Consider the following 19,317-nt stretch of genomic DNA (forward strand, 5'->3'; position numbering starts at 1 on the left):
TTTGGGAGGCAGAGGCGGATGGATCACGAGGTCAGGAGATCGAGACCATCCTGGCTAACATGGTGAAACCCCATCTCTACTAAAAATACAAAAAAATTAGCCGGGCGTGGTGGCGGGCGCCTGTAGTTCCAGCTACCCGGGAGGCTGAGGCAGGAGAACAGCGTGAACCCACGAGGCGGAGCTTGCAGTGAGCTGAGATCGCGCCACTGCACTCCAGCCTGGGCCACAGCGAGAATCCATCTGAAAAAAAAAAAAAAAAAGAAAAAAAAAAAAGAGTATTTCCACATCCTTCCGCCACCACATCTAACAACCTACCATCTTTCAAGCCCATTCGCTCTGCCCTAAAACCCATCCTCCTTTACCTGGACAAGGATGTCACTCCAGCACTTAGTCCCCTCATCATCAATTTTCTTCCATTAGCATACAAACAATGTTATCTAAACAAAACAAACGGCCAGGCACGGTGGCTCATGCCTGTAATCCCAGCACTTTGGGAGGCTGAGGTGGGTGGATCACCTGAGGTCAGTAGTTCAGGACCAGCCTGTCCAACATGGTGAAACCCCATCTCTACTAAAAATACAAAAATTAGCCAGCCGTGGTGGTGAAAATGCCTGTAATCCCAGCTAGTCAGGAGGCTGAGGCAGGAAAATTGCTTGAACCTGGGAGGCGGAGGTTGCAGTGGGCCGAGTTCATGCCACTGCACTCTAGCCTGGGCAACAGCGAGATTCCATCTCAAAAACACAAAAAAACAAGGATGATACAACTATAGCCACAGGATGAATATTATTCATCAGTTACCAAGAAAAAAAGGCAGGGGGCGGGTAGGTGTGGTAGCTCACACCTGTAATCCCAACAGTGTGAGAGGCTGAAGAAGGAGGACTGTTTGAGACCAGGAGTTTGAGACTAGCCTGAACAACACAACAAGACCTGTCTCTACAATTAAAAAAAAAAAAAAAAAAGAAAAAAGTCTGGGTACTGATATGGAAAGAACTCCAAGATATGCTACATGAAAAACAGAAGGTACAAGATAGTATGTACCTGGTGTAAGAAAGGGAAAAAAAGGCTAGGCACATGGTGGCTCACACTCGTAATCCCAGCACTTTGGGAGGCCAAGGCAGGAGGATCACTTGAAGCCAGGAGTTGGAGACCAGCCTGGACCACATAGCAAGACCTTGTCTTTACAAAAAAAATAAAATAAAAATAAAAATTAGGCAAGCATGGTGATGCATGCCTGTAGTCCCAGCTACTTAGGAGACTGAGGCAGAAGGTCACTGGAGCCCAGAAGTTTTAGGCTGCAATGAGCTATGATCATGCCGTAGCTCCCTAGTCTGGGCCACAGAGTAAGACCCTGTCTGAAATAAAAGAAAAAAAAAAAAAAGGAGGAAAATATTTTTTAATGTAGACTCCTATTTGCTTGTATTTATATAAAGAAACTTTGGACAACTGCCCCAAAACTGGTAAAAATATTTTTAAAACCATGCTTAATGTATAGGATCTTGGTGGTTGAGGACAGCTGTGGGAACCAGACTGAACACAGTCCCCATTTTTGAACCATGTGCAAACATTACTTATTGAATTTTTTTTAAACCAAACATGAAAATAAATAAATGCAACTTAAACCATATCATGTCATTCCTTTGCCCCAAACCAGTGCCTTCTGATCTCACTAAAAGTGAAAAGCAAAGTGCCCTCATCAGCTACAACATACCTGCTAGCCCACTCTGGCTTTACTGCTGATTCCTGAACGTGGCAAGCAAATTCTGACCTCAGATCCTTGGCACTAGCTATTCCCTCCACCTGGAGCACTCTTCCTTCCAGACATCAGCTTTGCTCCCTCCCTCCTTACTTCCTTCAAATATCTGCTACAGTCACCCTACAGAAAATAGTGCCTTCATTCCCCATTCTGCTTTTCTACATAGCATCACTCTTTGTAATGTATTAAATATATTTATTTACTGTCTCTCTCACTCCAAAAATAGAAGCTTTACTGAGATATGGGCTGTTTTGTTCTCTAACACATTCCCTGTACCTAGAATAATGCCTGGCACATAGTAGTTGCTCAATAAGCATTCACTGAATTAATATGATTATGGGGATTGAAGAAGCATATGAGGAAGGTACTGTCATTCTCCTTTTACAGATAAAGAAACTGAAGCAGAAAAGCTGAGAAGCAAAGCCAAGATTTAAGTATCTAGTACATGAGTGTTCGTTGACCTTTCAACTTCTGTGGGGCAGAGAGAAGTCTCTGGAGGATACCCAATAAATAATTACAGCATTTGCCTGTTTCGGTGGGAAAGATGGAAAATACAGGGGAGAGGAGCTTTCATGCCTTCTTATATCTTTTCAAAACCTTGTGAATATGTTATCTATTCACAAAGTAAATTAGTATTCTAAATAAAATATCAGTAACTCAGATGTCTTACAACAGATATTGGTTAAAAAGAGTTTGGTACACACCATGGAATACTATTCACCAAGAAAAAGAAATGAACTACTGATACATGCAGTGACTTGGATGAATCTCCAGAGAATATGTGAGTGAAAAAAGCCAATCCCAAAAGATTATATATTGTATGATTTTTTTTTTTTTTTTTTTTTTTTTGAGATGGAGTCTTGCTCTGTCACCCAGGCTGGTGTGATCTCAGCTCACTGCTACAACCTCTGCCTCCCAGGTTTCAAGCGATTCTCCTGCCTCAGCCTCCTGAGTAGCTGGGATTACAGGTGTGCACCATCACACCAGGCTACTTTTTGTATTTTTTTAGTAGAAACGAGGTTTCACCATGTTGGTCAGGTTGGACTCGAACTCCTGACCTCACGATCCACCCACCTCGGCCTCCCAAAGTACTGGGATTACAGGTGTGAGCTACTGTGCCCGGCCTGTATGATTTCTTTTATATCAGGGGTCCCCAACCCCTAGGTCATACACGGTACCAGTGCAGGGCCTGTTAGGAACCGGGCCACACAATAGGAGGTGAGCAGGGAGCCAGTAAGCATTACCACCTGAGCTCTGCCTCCTGTCAGATCAGTGGTGGCACGAGATTCTCACAGGAGCTCGAGAACCGAATTGTGAACTGCACATGTGAGGGATCTAGGCTGCATGCTCTTTTTGAGAATCCAATGCCTGATGATCTGAGGGGGAACAGCTTCATCCCCAAACCACCCCAACTCCATCTGTGGAAAAATGGTCATCCACAAAACCGGTCCCTGATGCCAAAAAGATTGGGGACCACTGATTTATGTAACAATCTTGAAATGACACAATTATAGAAATGGAGACCAGATTAGTGGTTACCAAGGGTTAAGGTGGGAGTGAAGATGGGAAGGAAGGGGCGGCTACAAAAGAGTAACATGAGGGATCTTTGTGGTGATGGAAATGTTCTGTGTCTTGACTGAATCAACACAAATACAGTGGTTATGATGTTCTACAGTTTTGAAGATGGTACCACTGGGACAAACGGGTAAGGGATCTCTTTGTGTTACTTCTTAAAACTGCATGTGACTCAACAACTGTCTCAAAATAAAAGCTTAACAAAACAACATATAAAAATCTAAGTTAAGAACATCTAGCCAGTACTTTTCGTTGTTGCTGTTTGTTTTGGTTTTTGGTTTTCTTCCACCATCTAGCCAGTACTGTTAATCAGTATATTATCTGGTTCCCTAGACAATGAAGAGTCTGCCATGTGAAGATCTGGAGAAAGATTTGAGATAAGACAGTTTCAGGCAGGGAAACAAGCCATTGAGAAAGTTTAATAGGAGAACAAAACTATCATGTTGAAAAAACAGAAAGTAGACCAGTGTCACTGGAGTATAGTGTGAGAGACAAGCAGATGATAAAGATGAGATGAAAAGGATAGGCGTGGGCCAGGTAATCTAAATCTTTACAGACCACTGTAAGGCATATGAATCTTATGTTTAAGTGGTATATGGGTAGAATCCAATAATTATTAGCTTTTTTTTTTTTTCTCAGTAAGCCTGAAGACAAGAATCCTATGTACCCAAGGAGATAATAAAAAGCCCAAGGAGGCCGGGCACAGTGGCTCACGTCTGTAATCTCAGCACTTTGGGAGGCTGAGGCAGGTGGATCACAAGGTCAAGAGACTGAGACCATCCTGGCTAACACGGTGAAACCCTGTTTCTACTAAAAATACAAAAAATTAGTGGGCATGGTAGCACATGCCAGTAGTCCCAGCTACTCGGGAGGCTGAGGCAGGAGAATTGTTTGAACCTGGGAGGCAGGGGTTGCAGTGAGCCAAGATCGTGCCATTGCACTCCAGCCTGGGTGAAAGAGAGAGACTCTGTCTCAAAAACAAACAAACAAACAAACAAATTTTAAAAACCCAAGGAAATAGCAATACCAAAGAACATAAAATGAATTATGTAGTACTTGAGATAAGAAGTCATTAAAATTCAACTTGTACATAGTAACAAGCAAAAGGCAGAAAGTCAAATTCTGGTCCTGACTAAATTCCGTCAGTCCTGTATTTCTTGGGTTAAGAAAAAAATTCTAGGCCAGGCATGGTGGCTCACACCTGTAATCCCAGCACTTTGGAAGGCCAAGGCCAGCAGAGCACTTGAGGTTAGGAGTTCAAGACCAGCCTGGTCAACATGGTGATACCCTGTCTCCACTAAAAATATAAAAATTAACCAGGCATAGTGGCACACACCTATAATCCCAGCTACTGGGGAGGCTGAAGCAGGAGAATTGCTTGTACTTGGGAGGCGGAGGTTGCAGAGAGCCGAAATCGTACCATTGCACTTTGCACTCCTGCCTGGGAGACAGAGTGAGACTCCGTCTCAAAAAACAAAAAAAAAAAAAAAAAAAGAAAAGAAAAAAACAGGCCGGGCGCGGTGGCTCAGGCCTGTAATCCCAGCACTTTGGGAGGCCAAGACAGGCGGATCACGAGGTCAGGAGATCGAGACCATCCTGGCGAACACGGTGAAACCCCGTCTCTACTAAAAAATACAAAAAAACTAGCCGGGTGAGGTGGTGGGCACCTGTAGTCCCAGCTACTCAGGAGGCTGAGGCAGGAGAATGGCGTGAACCCAGGAGGCGGAGCTTGCAGTGAGCTGAGATCCAGCCACTGCACTCCAGCCTGGGCGACAAAGCGAGACTCCGTCTCAAAAAAAAAAAAAGAAAAAAACTGTAAAGGGTTAAGGTTTTACAGATACTAAGAATACATTGTAATGATCTGAAAATAAACTACCCAAAAGTCTGTGTTATAATTTAAATGGTATTATAATTCACATTTGGCATTTTTATCCACTTGCCTCTTTTTTGTCTTTGAACTTATCAATTTCTTTCTTCAGAAGCTCCACTCTTTGAAAGGATTCAAGGTTATTCACACTGTACACAAGAACAAAGCCATCAGCAAATGAAAAATAATGCTTTGGCAGCTCCACGCCTTCCTGTAGACCTCTGGTGTCATAAAGATGTAACTGTTCTTTTACTCCTCGGTCTGTTTCCACTGAAGCCATGTACACATCTTCCATTGTTTCGCAATCTTCCATTCCTGGGATTAAGAAAAGAAATTACTCTTTTTGGCTAAGCCAGTGTCAACTGCTCAGTATTTTCTTGTCCTTTAGAAATTGGCTTTCTAGGTTTCCTATTTACCACATATAATAATCACATTTCTATTTTACTTTCTTTTGAAACAGGGTCCTATTCTGTTGCCCAGGCTGAAGTGCAGTGGCTCGATCTCAGCTCACTGCAACCTCCGCCTCCTGGGCTCAAGGGATCCTCCCACCTCAGCCTCCCAAGTAGTCCCTCCCAGCTGGGACTACAGGTGCCATCATGCCCAGCTACTTTTTGTAGAGACAGGCTTTCACCATGTGGCCCAGGCTGGTCTCGAACTCCTGGGCTCAAGCAATCTACCCACTTTGGCCTCTAAAAGTGCTGGGATTACAGGTGTGAGGCACCTGGCATAAACAAAAATCTTTTAAAAAATACTACTTCTGCATAAAAATTAAAATCCTCTTCTTGTTTATGATCTTTTAAAAATGCATTTTACCACTTTGTTTCATTTGTGCAAGTTTTATCTCTTCAACTAGTCTCTAAGTTTATTGAGTGAAAGGAACCATTCTGTGTACACAGCAAATATTCAATAAGCTCTTATTGATAAAGGAATTAAAGGGAGAAGATTAGCACTCTGAATTTTAATAAGAGTAGTGGAGAGACATGTGATAAGACAGGTAAGGTATAGTCCCAGTAACCACCTCTGTATTTAAATATGAGGCCAGGTGCGGTGGCTCATGCCTATAATCCCAGCTTTGGGAGGCCTAGGTGGGCAGATCACCTGAGGTCAGGAGTTCAAGACCAGTCTGGCCAACATGGCCAAACCCCGTCTTTACTAAAAATTCACTGGGTGTGGTGGTGGGCGCCTGTAATCCCAGCTACTCAGGAGGTTGAGGCAGGGAGAATTGCTTGAACCCGGGAAGCAGAGGTTGCAGTGAGCCGAGATCATGCCACTGCACTCCAGCCTGGGGCGACAGAGCGAGACTCCATCTTAAAAAATAATTTAAAAAAATAAAAATAAATAAATGTGAGATATATCTAGAGGTAAAAATCACATGGGTAACATCCTATACCCCCCCAAGTCATACTATGTTATAGTTTTTTTTTAAAAACTCCAGTTACAGTTTTCCTAAACAACCTATATATTGTAGAATGATTTGTTCCAGATGCCTTACATGAAATGTCTGTAAGTATTAGATTACATAAAATCTCCATAAGTATTAGATTAAAAGGAATAATCACATGGTAATACATAGATTGGATCATGAGAAACCAAAAATTACTTTCATCAACATAACTCATAAAGAATGTATTCAGTGTTTAGAAAAGTAAAATTATTCATAAATTTGATTATGTATATAGATGTCTGTGTCATCCTGTCATAAATTAAGCCCTAAGGAAATTAAAGGTTATCTACTAAGACACAAACATACGGGGCTTTGATTACAAATTAATTTAAAAGCAAAAACTGGCCGGGAGCGGTGGCTCAAGCCTGTAATCCCAGCACTTTGGGAGGCCGAGATGGGCAGATCACGAGGTCAGGAGATCGAGACCATCCTGGCTAACACGGTGAAACCCCGTCTCTACTAAAAAATACAAAAAACTAGCAGGGCGAGGTGGCAGGCACCTGTAGTCCCAGCTACTCGGAGGCTGAGGCAGGAGAACAGCGTAAACCCGGGAGGCAGAGCTTGCAGTGAGCTGAGAACCGGCCACTGCACTCCAGCCCGGGCAACAGAGCAAGACTCTGTCTCAAAAAAAAAAAAAAAGCAAAAACTACCAAGTGTTTTGTCATGTGACGTTTTATCCACCAAAAGCCAGTCCTGTTAGCCCACCCCTACCTGCCTCTCCGAAAGGGGGTCTAAAGCTTAGACCTTTTGATATTTTAGTACTCTAAAGATCAAATGAAGTCAAGAGTCTTCCATTAATTCTCTAGATCTCCTCTCCCACTCCATGCTGCTGGGCAACAACCCATCTCACACTCCAGGGGAAGGCTTAAGGGTGCAATCTCTGGGGAGCGTAAAACAAAGGCTGTCTGGCCTGTGGAATAAAGGGAATGAGTTCCACCATGAAAACAGGGCAATTAAGTGACATGCCTGAACACACACATACTGAATGTTGAAGTCCTCCAGCTCTCCCTTTCTGCTCCCAAAACACTGGCAGCCAGGACTTTATCCCCATCCAGAGGAATCTGGAGAATCTGGCCAATGGAAAAGGAGAAACTCCTAAATATACTGACATCTAGGCTTCCCCAACAAATGCCCCTGCCAGATCACTTTAGTGAAGCTCAAAGTCATGAACCCTATCCATATGCTTAGAGCTTCCAATTGGTGTTTTGTTTTTTTTTGTTTTTTTTTTTTTTTGAGATGGAGTCTCGCTCCGTCGCCCAGGCTGGAGTGCAGTGGATCTCGGCTCACTGCAAGCTCCGCCTCCCGGGTTTACGCCATTCTCCTGCCTCAGCCTCCCGAGTAGCTGGGTTTTTTTGTATTTTTTAGTAGAGATGGGGTGTTTCACCGTGTTAGCCAGGATGGTCTCGATCTCCTGACCTCATGATCTGCCCGTCTCAGCCTCCCAAAGTGCTGGGATTACAGGCTTGAGCCACCGCGCCCAGCCCCAATTGGCTTTTTAAGTCTTACTTATTTATTTATTTTTGAGACAGGGTCTCACTTTGTCATCTAGACTGGAGCTCATTGGGACAATCTCAGCTCATTGCAGCCTCGATCTCCTGGGCTCAAGCGATCCTCCCACCTCAGTCGTTTAAGTGGCTGGGACAATAGGTGCACACCACCAAGCCCCACTAATTCTTGTATTTTTTTGTACAGATGGGGTTTCACCATGTTGCCCAGGCTGGTCTCGAACTCCTGAGCTCAAGCTATCCGCCTGCCTCTGCCTCCCAAAGTGCTAGGATTACAGGCGTGAGCCAATGCACTGGGCCTAGGTGTCCATTTTTAATTATGAACAGATAACCAAGGTTTAGTAGACACCTGAAGAAAATAGAGACTAACAAGAAGACACCACTACAGAGGAAATCAAGTATACAAAGAAAAGAAAAACAAAACAAACAAAAAACTACCTAATCTATCAAAAAAATAAGATAGTACATCCATGAAATAAGAACAGGATACTAAAAAACAAAAACTCAATAGAAGGGCTGGAAAATAAAGATGAGGATATCTCCCAAAAGTGGTACAAAATATTGAGAGATGATAAATAGGAAAGGAGAAATAAGAAAATTCAGACTAGTCCAGAAGGTCCAGCATCCAAAAAGAAAGTTCCAGAAAAAAAGAACAGAGAACACAGAGGAAAGAAAGCAACAACAAAATAATTCAAAACTGAAGAACACGCATTTCCATCTAGAAGGGACCCTCTAACTGTCCACTACAGTAAATGAAAACAGACTGGCCAGGCGTGGGGGCTCACACCTGTAATCCCAGCACTTTGGGAGGCTGAGGTGGGCAGATCACCTGAAGTCAGGAGTTTGAGACCAGCCTGGCTAACATGGAGATACCCTGTCTCTACTAAAAATACAAAAATTAGCTGGGCATGGTGGCGCGTGCCTGTAATCACAGTTACTCGGGAGGCTGAGGTGAGAGAATTGCCTGAACTCAGGAGGTGGAGGCTGCAGTGAGCTGAGATCGTGCCACTGCACTCCAACCTGGGCAACAGAGCGAGATTCCATTAAAAAAAAAGAAAGAAAAAGAAAAGATCAATTCTATGACGCATCACTGAAATTTCAGAACATATAAGAAATGAAATTTCTTATTTCATTTGTGCTTCTATAACAAAATACCACAGACTGGGTAATTCATAAACAGAAAATTTCTCACAGTTCTGGAGGCTAGGAAGTCCAAGATCAAGGTGCCAATAGGTTTGGTGTCTTGTTACAGCCCAGTCTCCACTGCAAGATGGAACCTTGTTGCTGCATCCTTGGGAGGGGTCAAATGTTGTGTCCTCACATGGTGGGAGAGACAGAAGGGCAAGAGAGCACTCCCTTCAACCTCAACCCTTTTATAAGGATGCTAATCTTTCATGAGGGATTAGTCCTCATGAAGGTGAAGGGTGGAGCCCTCATGACTTAATCATCTCTTATAGGCCACATTGCTTAATACTGTTGCATTGGAGATTAAGTTTCAACATGAATTTTGGAGGAGATACTATCCTTCAAACTACAGCGACTGGGAACAAAGAAGAGAGCCTAGAAAAGCTTCCACTGACAAAGCATCAAGAATCGTAATGGTTCCCAGATTCTCAAAAGTAGCACTAGAAGCAAGAAGACAAGAGAAGCTGGAAAGTTAAAGAGATACACCTTCTATGAATCAGCAATTTCATTCCTAGATATGTATACCAGAATTTATCACATGATAGCCAGGATACACGTACAATAATGTTCCAGAGTAGCATTATTTCCAATAGCTCCAAACTGGAAATAACCCAAATGTTCATCAAGACAGGAGACAGAGGCAGTTTCATGCAATAAAATGTTACATCAATGAAAAGTAAAGCACCACAGCTACGGCAAAAATGGATGAATCTTTTATTTTTTTTTTTCTAAATAGAGATGGGGTCTCCCAATGTTGCCCAGGCTGATCTCAAACTCTTGGGATCAAGTGATCTTCCCACCTAAGCCTCCCAAAGTGTTGGGATTCCAGTGGTGAGCCACCGTGCCTGGCCTGATGTGTCTTACAAATACAATGTTGAATAAAAGAAGCCAGACATGGATTAATTCATATAAAATCCATAGGGCAAAAATAAACTATACCATTTAGTGATACACACATATGTGGCAATTAAAAATAAAAAGAATGATTAACCAAAAGTCAAGGGAAGGAATGAGTTGCAACTGGACAGAGGAACACAGAGGGCCACTGGCCTGTCCTCAGTGTTGTACTTCTTGATCCATGTGGAGAGTTTGTGAAGGTTTGTCTTATAATTATTGATTAAATCATATACGCAATGCTTTCAAAATTCTGAAAGGATATTATTTTTGACCTAGAGTTCTATACCCATCAAACTTACAATACAAATGTTAGTGTAAAATACAGACAGTTTCAAACATACAAAGCCTCAAAAAATGTATCACGTATATTTTCTCAGAAAACTATCTGAGGAGACCCTCCATAACAATGAACATGTAATCACAGAAACAGAAAGAAGCAGACCCTAACACAGATATGAAGTAAAGGAAACCACAAGCACAATTAGTAAATATCTCAATTTGGAAGCCCCAGCGTCACAACTAGGTGCCAGGCAGAGGGCATGTTGAAGGCCGCCATCACTGAACGTTTTCTTCTACTGTACAACCTTTTCAACCTCAGAAAAGTACTGGAAAATGTGTTCCAAAAAAAAAAAAAAAAAAGGTATAAGCCAAAAGAAGATGACAAGAGATCTAGGAAACAGGAAGTCAAAACCAGGGAGAGGCCGGGTGCAGTGGCTCACGCCTGTAATTCCAATATTTTGGGAGGCCGAGGCGGGCAGATTGCTTGAGGCCAGGAGTTTGACACCAGCCTGCGCAACATGGTGAAACCCTGTCTCTACTAAAAATAAAAAAATTAGCCGGGCGTGGTGGTGCATGCCTGTAATCCCAGCTACTTGGGAGGCTGAGGCAGGAGAATCACTTGAAACTAGGAGGCGGAGGTTGCAGTGAGCCGAGATCGTGCCACTGCACTCCAGCCTGGGTGACAGAGTGAGACTCTGTTTCAAAAAAAAAAAAATCACAGGAAGAAACAAAGGGGAAGAAAAAAACAGATTATCTGATGGAGCTGACCTCATGGAGAACTGAGAAACATCTGGACTACGTGGAAAGAACTAGCAAAAGGTATAAACAAAACTAAATAAATGACAAATAAAGCAAATATTAGCTTCCATGAAAACAACAACAACAACAAAAGAATCACAGTATACTAAACTGCTCAACTGAGAATACAGCTGAGCCTTAAACAACACAGGTTTGAACTTCACATGTCTCACATGAGGATTTTCTTTCTCCTCTGCCACCCGACAGCAAGACCAAACCCTCCTCCTTCTCCTCAGTCTACTCCACATAAAAACAATGAGGATGAAGACCTTTACGATGCACCACTTCCAGTTACTAAATAGTAAATATATTTTCTCTTCCTTATGATTTTTTTTTTTTTTTTGAGATGGAGAATTGCTTGAACCCAGGAGGTGGAGGTTGCAGTGAGCCAAGATTGCACCACTATACTCCAGCCTGGGAGACACTGATTTTATTTTATAGGCATTATCATCAAAGAGAGGGTCTTACATCCTTTGCAGTGGCTATTTTTCACTTACATTCTTCTTTTCAAATTTAAATAATGGTAACCTCTTATACATTTCAAAACAACCTTTATTTTTTAAAGCAGGTTTTTTGTTTTTTGTTTTTATTGAGGTCTCGCTCTGTTGCCCAGGCTGGAGTGCAGTGGCGTGATCTCGGCTCACGATAAATTCTGCCTCCCGGTTCAAGAGATTCTCATGACTCAGCCTCCCGGGTAGCTGAGATTACAAGCACATGCCACCATGCCCGCCTAATTTTTATATTTTCAGTAGAGACGGGGTTTTGCCATGTTGGCCATGCTGGTCTTGAACTCCTGACTCTCCTGACTTCAAGTGATCTGCCTGCCTCAGCCTCCCAAAGTGCTGGGATCACAGGCGTGAGCCACCACGCCCAGCTTCTTCCTTATGACTTTAATAACATTTTCTTATCTCTAGCTTACTTTATTGTTAAGAGTACAGTATATAATACAACATATAAAACATGACAATCAACTGTTTACGTTATCAGGTTTAAGGCTTCTGGTCAACAGTAAGCTATTAGTAGTTAAGTTTCTGGGGAGTCAAAAATTATATGCAGGTTTTCAACTGACTGGGGGGGCGGTATTGGCACCCGTAACCCCCGCACTGTTGAAGGGTCAATCGTACTGTATTAATACTGTATTTATATATGCCAGCAGCTCTCCAACTGTGCTCTGCAGATCTCATGAGGTCTCCTTTCAGGGGATCCACGTGGGCAAAACTATATTCATAATAATACTAAGACATTTGCATTTTCCACTGTGTTGACATTTGTACTGATGTAGAAAAGCAATGGTGGGTAAAACTGCAGGTACCTTAGTGCAAATCAAGTCAGTGGCACTAAATGTATAGTCACCATTAGATCCTCTCTTCACCATCTTGTGCTTGCGGTTAAAAAATAAAAAAGCCAGTTTTACTTAAGAATGTCCTTAATGAAGCAATAAAATCACTAATTTTTCAACTGACTGGGGGGGCGGTATTGGCACCCGTAACCCCCGCACTGTTGAAGGGTCAATCGTACTGTATTAATACTGTATTTATATATGCCAGCAGCTCTCCAACTGTGCTCTGCAGATCTCATGAGGTCTCCTTTCAGGGGATCCACGTGGGCAAAACTATATTCATAATAATACTAAGACATTTGCATTTTCCACTGTGTTGACATTTGTACTGATGTAGAAAAGCAATGGTGGGTAAAACTGCAGGTACCTTAGTGCAAATCAAGTCAGTGGCACTAAATGTATAGTCACCATTAGATCCTCTCTTCACCATCTTGTGCTTGCGGTTAAAAAATAAAAAAGCCAGTTTTACTTAAGAATGTCCTTAATGAAGCAATAAAAATCACTAATTTTGCCAGGCGCGGTGGCTCACGCCTATAATCCCAGCTCTTAGGGAGGCAGAGGCGGGAGGATAGCTTGAGCCCAGGAGTTCAAGACCTGCCTGGGTAATATAGCGAGACCCCATTCTCCACAAAAAGGAAAAAAAGAGAAAAAAAAAAAAAAAGACAAAAAATCACTAATTTTATTAAATCTCAAGCATTAAGTATGTATCTTTTCAATATTCTATGGGATTAAATGGGAACTATGCACAAAGCATTTCTGCATACAATTACAGTAACTGTCTCGAGGAAAATCTCTTGCGTGTTTTGAATGGCAAGCTGAACTAGCTGTCACTTTCAAAATAAGAAATGACAGAAAAACTATGTATTTATGATATTTGACAAACATTTTCTCAAAAATTAATAAAGGAAGCCTAGCATTTCAAGGAAAGTAACTATGATAACAGTATTTGTTGTCAATAAAATTTGAGCTTTCAGGCAAAAATCAGAATTGTATCCATCATCATGAACTTGATAGATTCCCAATACTGATGAAATTGGTAGTGATATTAACAAAAGTGATATGGAAGATTTGCTTATCTCGGCGAACCAAAATTTCCCAAATGACCAATTCATGGTGCTAGAAAACTCTGCTTGGGTAAAAGATCCATTTAAAATACAGGACCAATCAATGAGATTTCAATTTAGTAGAGTAAAAAGGTTCACAAATATGATTTCAGATTCTACACTGCAATAACCTTTAAGTAACCATCACTCATTGAGTTTTAGTGAAATACCAAAGAAAAATATCCATAATTACCTGAAAAGACTATTAAAGTATTCCTCCTACCTTTTCCAACTACACATTTGTGTACGGCTGGATTTTCTTCATATATTTCAACTAAAACACCTCATCACAACAGATTAATTACAAAGACAAGTATTAATAGATATGATAATTGCATTCTATTAAGTTGGACGTCAGAAAATATTTTCTAAAAAGTAAATCAATGCCAGCTTTCTATTTTGAAAATAAAATTTTCATAAAGTCATTCTAGAATATAATGAGTTTATTAGTGTCATTTAGAAAAATTAAGTAGTTTACAAATGTCTTCATTTTCCTTTTTTTCCCTTTTTTGAGACAGGGTCTCCTAAACTGGAATGTAGTGGTGTGATCAAGGCTCACTGCAGCCTCAACCTCCCATGTGATTCTCCCACCCCAGCATCTCAAGTAACTGGGACCACAGGCGCATGCCACCACGACCACCTGGCTAATTTCTTTCTTTTTTTTTCTTTTTTCTGTTTTGTTTTTAGTGGAGATGAGGTCTTAGGCTAGTCTCAAACTCCTGAGACCAAGAGATCTTCCCACCTTGGCCTCCCAAAGTCCTGAGATTACCAAACTGTGAGCCATCACGCCTGGCCAGTTTTAATTTCTAATACAGTAAGTGTTGGAAGATATAGCCCACATAAACAAAAGCTGTTTGGGCTCCTCAGTAAGTTTTCACAGGACAAACGGAGTCTAAAACCAAAAAATTTGAGAACTACTGACATAGGTATTATAATAAACACTACATATGAATTTAACCACAATTGTTAAACATTATTTTAGAAAAATAGAAGAGAAGCAGAGCACATCAAAATGATTAATGAAAAATAGAAATGTGGACCAGGTGTGGTGGGCCAGGTGCGGTGGCTCACGCCTGTAATCCCAGCACTTTGGGAGGCCAAGGTGGGTGGATCACTTGAGGCCAGGAGTTCGAGACCAGCCTGGCCAACATGGTGAAACCCCGTCTCTACTAAAAAAAAAAAAAAAAATACAAAAATTAGCCAGAAGTGGTGGCACGCACCTGTAGTCCCAGCTACTTGGGAGGCTGAGACAGGAGAATTGGTTGAACCTGGGAGGCAGAAGTTGCAGTGAGCCGAGATTGTACCACTGCACTCAAGCCTGGGAGACAGAGTGAGACTCCATCTCAGAAAAACAGAAATGTGCTTAAGTTACTTGCCAGAAATAAATGCTTTGATGATCTCTATTTACTTATCTAACACAAACATCACTTCACTCTAACCTGTAATATCTATCTTCCTTACTAAGCCATGACCTCCAGAGATGATATCTTCACCTCTGTAACCCAAGGCCTGATTACACGTATCATATAGCAAATACTAATAAATAATTATTTGACTCAATAAATGAATAAATGAATGAGGTAGCCCAATTAACAAAATTAAGTCATACTCACCAAACGGCTGTTTCTTCCATTTTTAAAAATCTATATACAGCAGCTCTGGGAAGTCGTGTTTTTTTTTTTTTTTTTTCTTGAGATGGAGTCTCGCTCTGTCGCCAGGCTGGAGTGCAGTGGTGTGATCTCGGCTCACTGCAACCTCTGCCTCTCATGTTCAAGTGATTCTCCTATCTCAGCCTCCTAAGTAACTGGGACTACAGGCATGTACCACTACACTCAGCTAATTTTTGTATTTTTAGTAGAGACAGGGTTTCACCATGTTGGCCAGGATGGTCTTGATCTCTTGACCTCATGATCCCCCTGCCTCAGCCTCCCAAAGTGCTTGGATTACAGGCGTAAGCCATCGAGCTCGGCCTTTTTTTTTTTTTTTTCTCTGAGACAGTCTCGCTCTGTAGCCCAGGCTGGAGTGCAGTAACACCATCTTGGCTCACTGCAACCTTGGCCTCCCAGGTTCAAGAGATTCTCCTGCCTCAGCCCCCCAAGTAGCAGGATTACAGGCATCTGCTACTATGTCTGGCTAATGTTGTATTTTTAGTAGAGATGAGTTTCACCATGTTGGCCAGGCTGGTCTTGAACTCCTGACCTCAGGTGATCCACCTGCCTCAGCCTCCCAAAGTGCTGGGATTACAGGCCTGAGCCACCACGCCCAGTAGAAAGTCATGTTTTCTTAAATCAGTGTTTCTATGAGTTGTAGACCACCATTCATTATGTAAAAACACAGGAAATCACATATATACAAAATATATCCATATTGATCTGTCTATATTGGCCATTTCTTTCCTTACCTGTGATAACTTAGAGCAGGCACTCTTGAATTTCAATAACATCAAGACTTTTTTCCCTCCTCTTTTCCTCCCTCTTAATCTCTTTTGGTCCCTCTGGATTATACCTCCCCTTTATGTACCATCAACCATCTTTAGTTTAGCATGACCAACAGAACACCCCTGACAGCTCCCAGAACCTACAGACAAACTAGAGAAAAACAATCTTACCAACAGTATGATTTCCGTAAAGGAGCTGCTCCAAAATTGCAGTTTTCCCCACAGATAACAATCCACAAACCACAACCTTGCAGCCCTTTCCCATCTTCTCTCAGGATATTACTGTGGAGAGAACAGAAGGTCTTTTAAATTGTATACTGTTGAAACTAACCATTTCTTTTTATTTCAGTATTTCAATTTAATATGTAACACATGCACAGGGGAAATTTTCAAATACAGTAAAGGAGATACAGAATAAGGTATAACCTTCCAAATCCCATTCCCCAGTCTCCCATTTGCTCCCTTAGAGCAATAAGCATTATCAGTTTCTTATATATCTGACAGAGACAATGTAGATAAATATAAGACTTCAGGCCGGGCACAGTGGCTCACGCCTGTAATCCCACCACTTTGGGAGGCTGAGGCGGGTGGATCACCCGAGGTCAAGAGGTCGGGACCAGCCTGGCCAACATGGTGAAACCCCGTCTCCACTAAAAATACAAAAATTAGCCAGGCATGGTGGCACACGCCTGTCATCCCAGCTACTCAGTAGGCTGAGGCAGGAGAATCGCTTGGGAATTAGCCAGGCATGGTGGCACACACCTGTAATCCCAGCTACTCAGTAGGCTGAGGCAGGAGAATCGCTTGAACCCAGGGGGCAGAGGTTGCAGTGAGCCGAGATTGCGCCACTTCACTCCAGCCTGGGAGAAAGAGCGAGACTCCGTCTCAACAAAAAAAATTAATAAAAAAATAAAATACATGGATAGATACGAATACATCTTTGTTTTCAAAAAGAATAAATATATTTTATATGAAGAATATTTCAATACTGATTAAGTCTATAGGAATCCAACAGACTCTTAAATCCTTGAAAGAGACTGCCTACTCATTAATATTTACCTGGAAAAATAAACATTTAAGTAAAAATTTAAGGAGGCATGAGGATAAAATTTTAGAAAATGGACATGATTTTCAGAGAAACATGAATGTTTATGTCAGTCTTTTCTCAGGAAGAGAAGAAACTGGATTTTGATAGTCACGTGGGTTTTTTTTTTTCGTTTTTTTTTTTGAGATGGAGTCTAGATCTGTCACTCAGGCTGGAGTGCAGTGGAGAGATCTTAGTTCACTGCAACTTCTGCTTCCTGAGGGCAAGCGATTCTCCTGCCTCAATCTCCCGAGTAGCTGGGATTACAGGCACCTGCCACTATGCCCAGTGAAATTTTTGTATTTTTAGTAGAGATGGGGTGTCACTATGTTGGCCAGGATGGTCTCAAACTCCTGATCTCAAATGATCCGCCTGCCTCGGCCTCCCAAAGTGCTGTCATTACAGGCGTGAGCTACTGTGCCTGTCACGTGGGCCTTCTTAGTCATACTTCTTTTTGAGGAAGAATAGACAACACTAGAAAAATTGCCCATGCACAGGACTTCATGACTAAAATACCAAAAGCAATGGCAACAAAAGCCAAAATAGACAAATGGGATCTAATTAAACTAAAGAGCTTCTGCGCAGCAAAAGAAACTACCATCAGAGTGAACAGGCAACCTACAGAATGGGAGAAAATTTTGCAATCTACCCATCTGACAAAGGGCTAATATCCAAGACCTACAAAGAACTCAAACAAATTTACAAGAAAAAAAATCAAACCCATCAAAAAGTGGGTGAAGGATATGAACATACACTTCTCAAAAGAAGACATTTATGCAGCCAACAGACACATGAAAAAATGCTCATCATCACTGGCCATCAGAGAAATGCAAATCAAAACCACAATGAGATACCATCTCACACCAGTTAGAATGGTGATCATTAAAAAGGAAACAACAGGTTTTAGAGAGGATGTGGAGAAATAGGAACGCTTTTACACTGTTGGTGGGACTGTAAACTAGTTCAGCCATTGTGGAAGACAGTGTAGCGATTGATTCCTCAAGGATCTAGAACTAGAAACACCATTTGACCCAGCATCCCCATTACTGGTAATCCCAAAGGATTAAAAACATGCTGGCATAAAACACATCAATTATGTTATTTATTAGCACATCACAAAGGAAAGACTTGAATCAACCAAATGTCCGTCAATGATAAGACCTGGAGTAAGAAAATTGGCACATATACACCATGGAATTCTATGCAGCCATAACAATGAGTTCATGTCCTTTGTAGGGACATGGATGAAGCTGGAAACCATCATTCTGAGCTAACTATCGCAAGGAGAGAAAACCAAACACCGCATGTTCTCACTCATAGGTGAGAACTGAACAATGAGATCACTTGGACACACGGTGGGGAATATCAAACACCGAGGCCTGTTGTGGGGTGGGGGTAGCGGGGAGGGATAGCATTAGGAGATACACCTAATGTAAATGATGAGTTAACGGGTACAGCACACCAACATGGCCCATGTATACATATGTAACAAACCTGCACATTGTGCATGTGTACCCTAGAACTTAAAGTATAATTTTAAAATTTTTTAAAAAAGAAAAATTGCCCATGCACTTAAAACTGGAAAGAAAAGGAAAATTAATCTCTCCTAGCTTCTCAATTTATATCTAAGTAAGAACAAGGTAAGGTGACATTTCCTTCAATTTTCCTCAAGGCTTTTCTTTCCAGAAGGCAAGGTATCAGAAGTCAAGGCAGAAAGTTAAAAGGGATCATTAAATACAACAGACAAAGATTTCAAATTTCTACATTGCTGTTTGTCATCTCCCACTACCTCCTTCTTTCCCCTAATTCTCTGCTCACCTATAAGTGACCATGCTATAAACCTGGCTAAAAGGGACACTATAACTCCTTGCAGTCAAAAACAACTCTAACGCCAGTCATGGTGGCTCACGCCTGTAATCCCAGCACTTTGGGAGGCCGAGGTGGGTGGATCACCTGAGATCAGGAGTTGGAAACCATCCTGGCCAACATGATGAAACCCCATCTCTATTAAAAATACAAAAAATAGCCGAATGTGGTGGTGGGTGCCTATA

The 19,317-nt window shown here is 41.8% G+C and overlaps 1 protein-coding gene across 6 annotated transcripts in view; it reads right to left on the bottom strand.

The window, feature by feature from the left end:
- Positions 1–19,317, bottom strand: part of NKIRAS1 (NFKB inhibitor interacting Ras like 1) — a 31,078-nt gene that overhangs the window by 5,285 nt on the left and 6,476 nt on the right. For all 6 annotated transcript variants that reach the window (XM_017893403.1, XM_017893398.1, XM_017893397.1 and 3 more), the window contains exons 2-3: positions 16,354–16,464; positions 5,269–5,510 (exon numbers count right to left, since the gene is read on the bottom strand). In XM_017893403.1, the coding sequence (XP_017748892.1) occupies positions 5,269–5,510; positions 16,354–16,447 (336 nt within the window). In that variant the 5' untranslated portion in view covers positions 16,448–16,464. The remainder of the gene's footprint in view (positions 1–5,268; positions 5,511–16,353; positions 16,465–19,317) is intronic.

This window comes from Rhinopithecus bieti, unplaced genomic scaffold, assembly GCF_001698545.2.
Source record: "Rhinopithecus bieti isolate Rb0 unplaced genomic scaffold, ASM169854v2 scaffold_23460, whole genome shotgun sequence".
NCBI classification, from domain to species: Eukaryota; Metazoa; Chordata; class Mammalia; order Primates; family Cercopithecidae; genus Rhinopithecus; species Rhinopithecus bieti.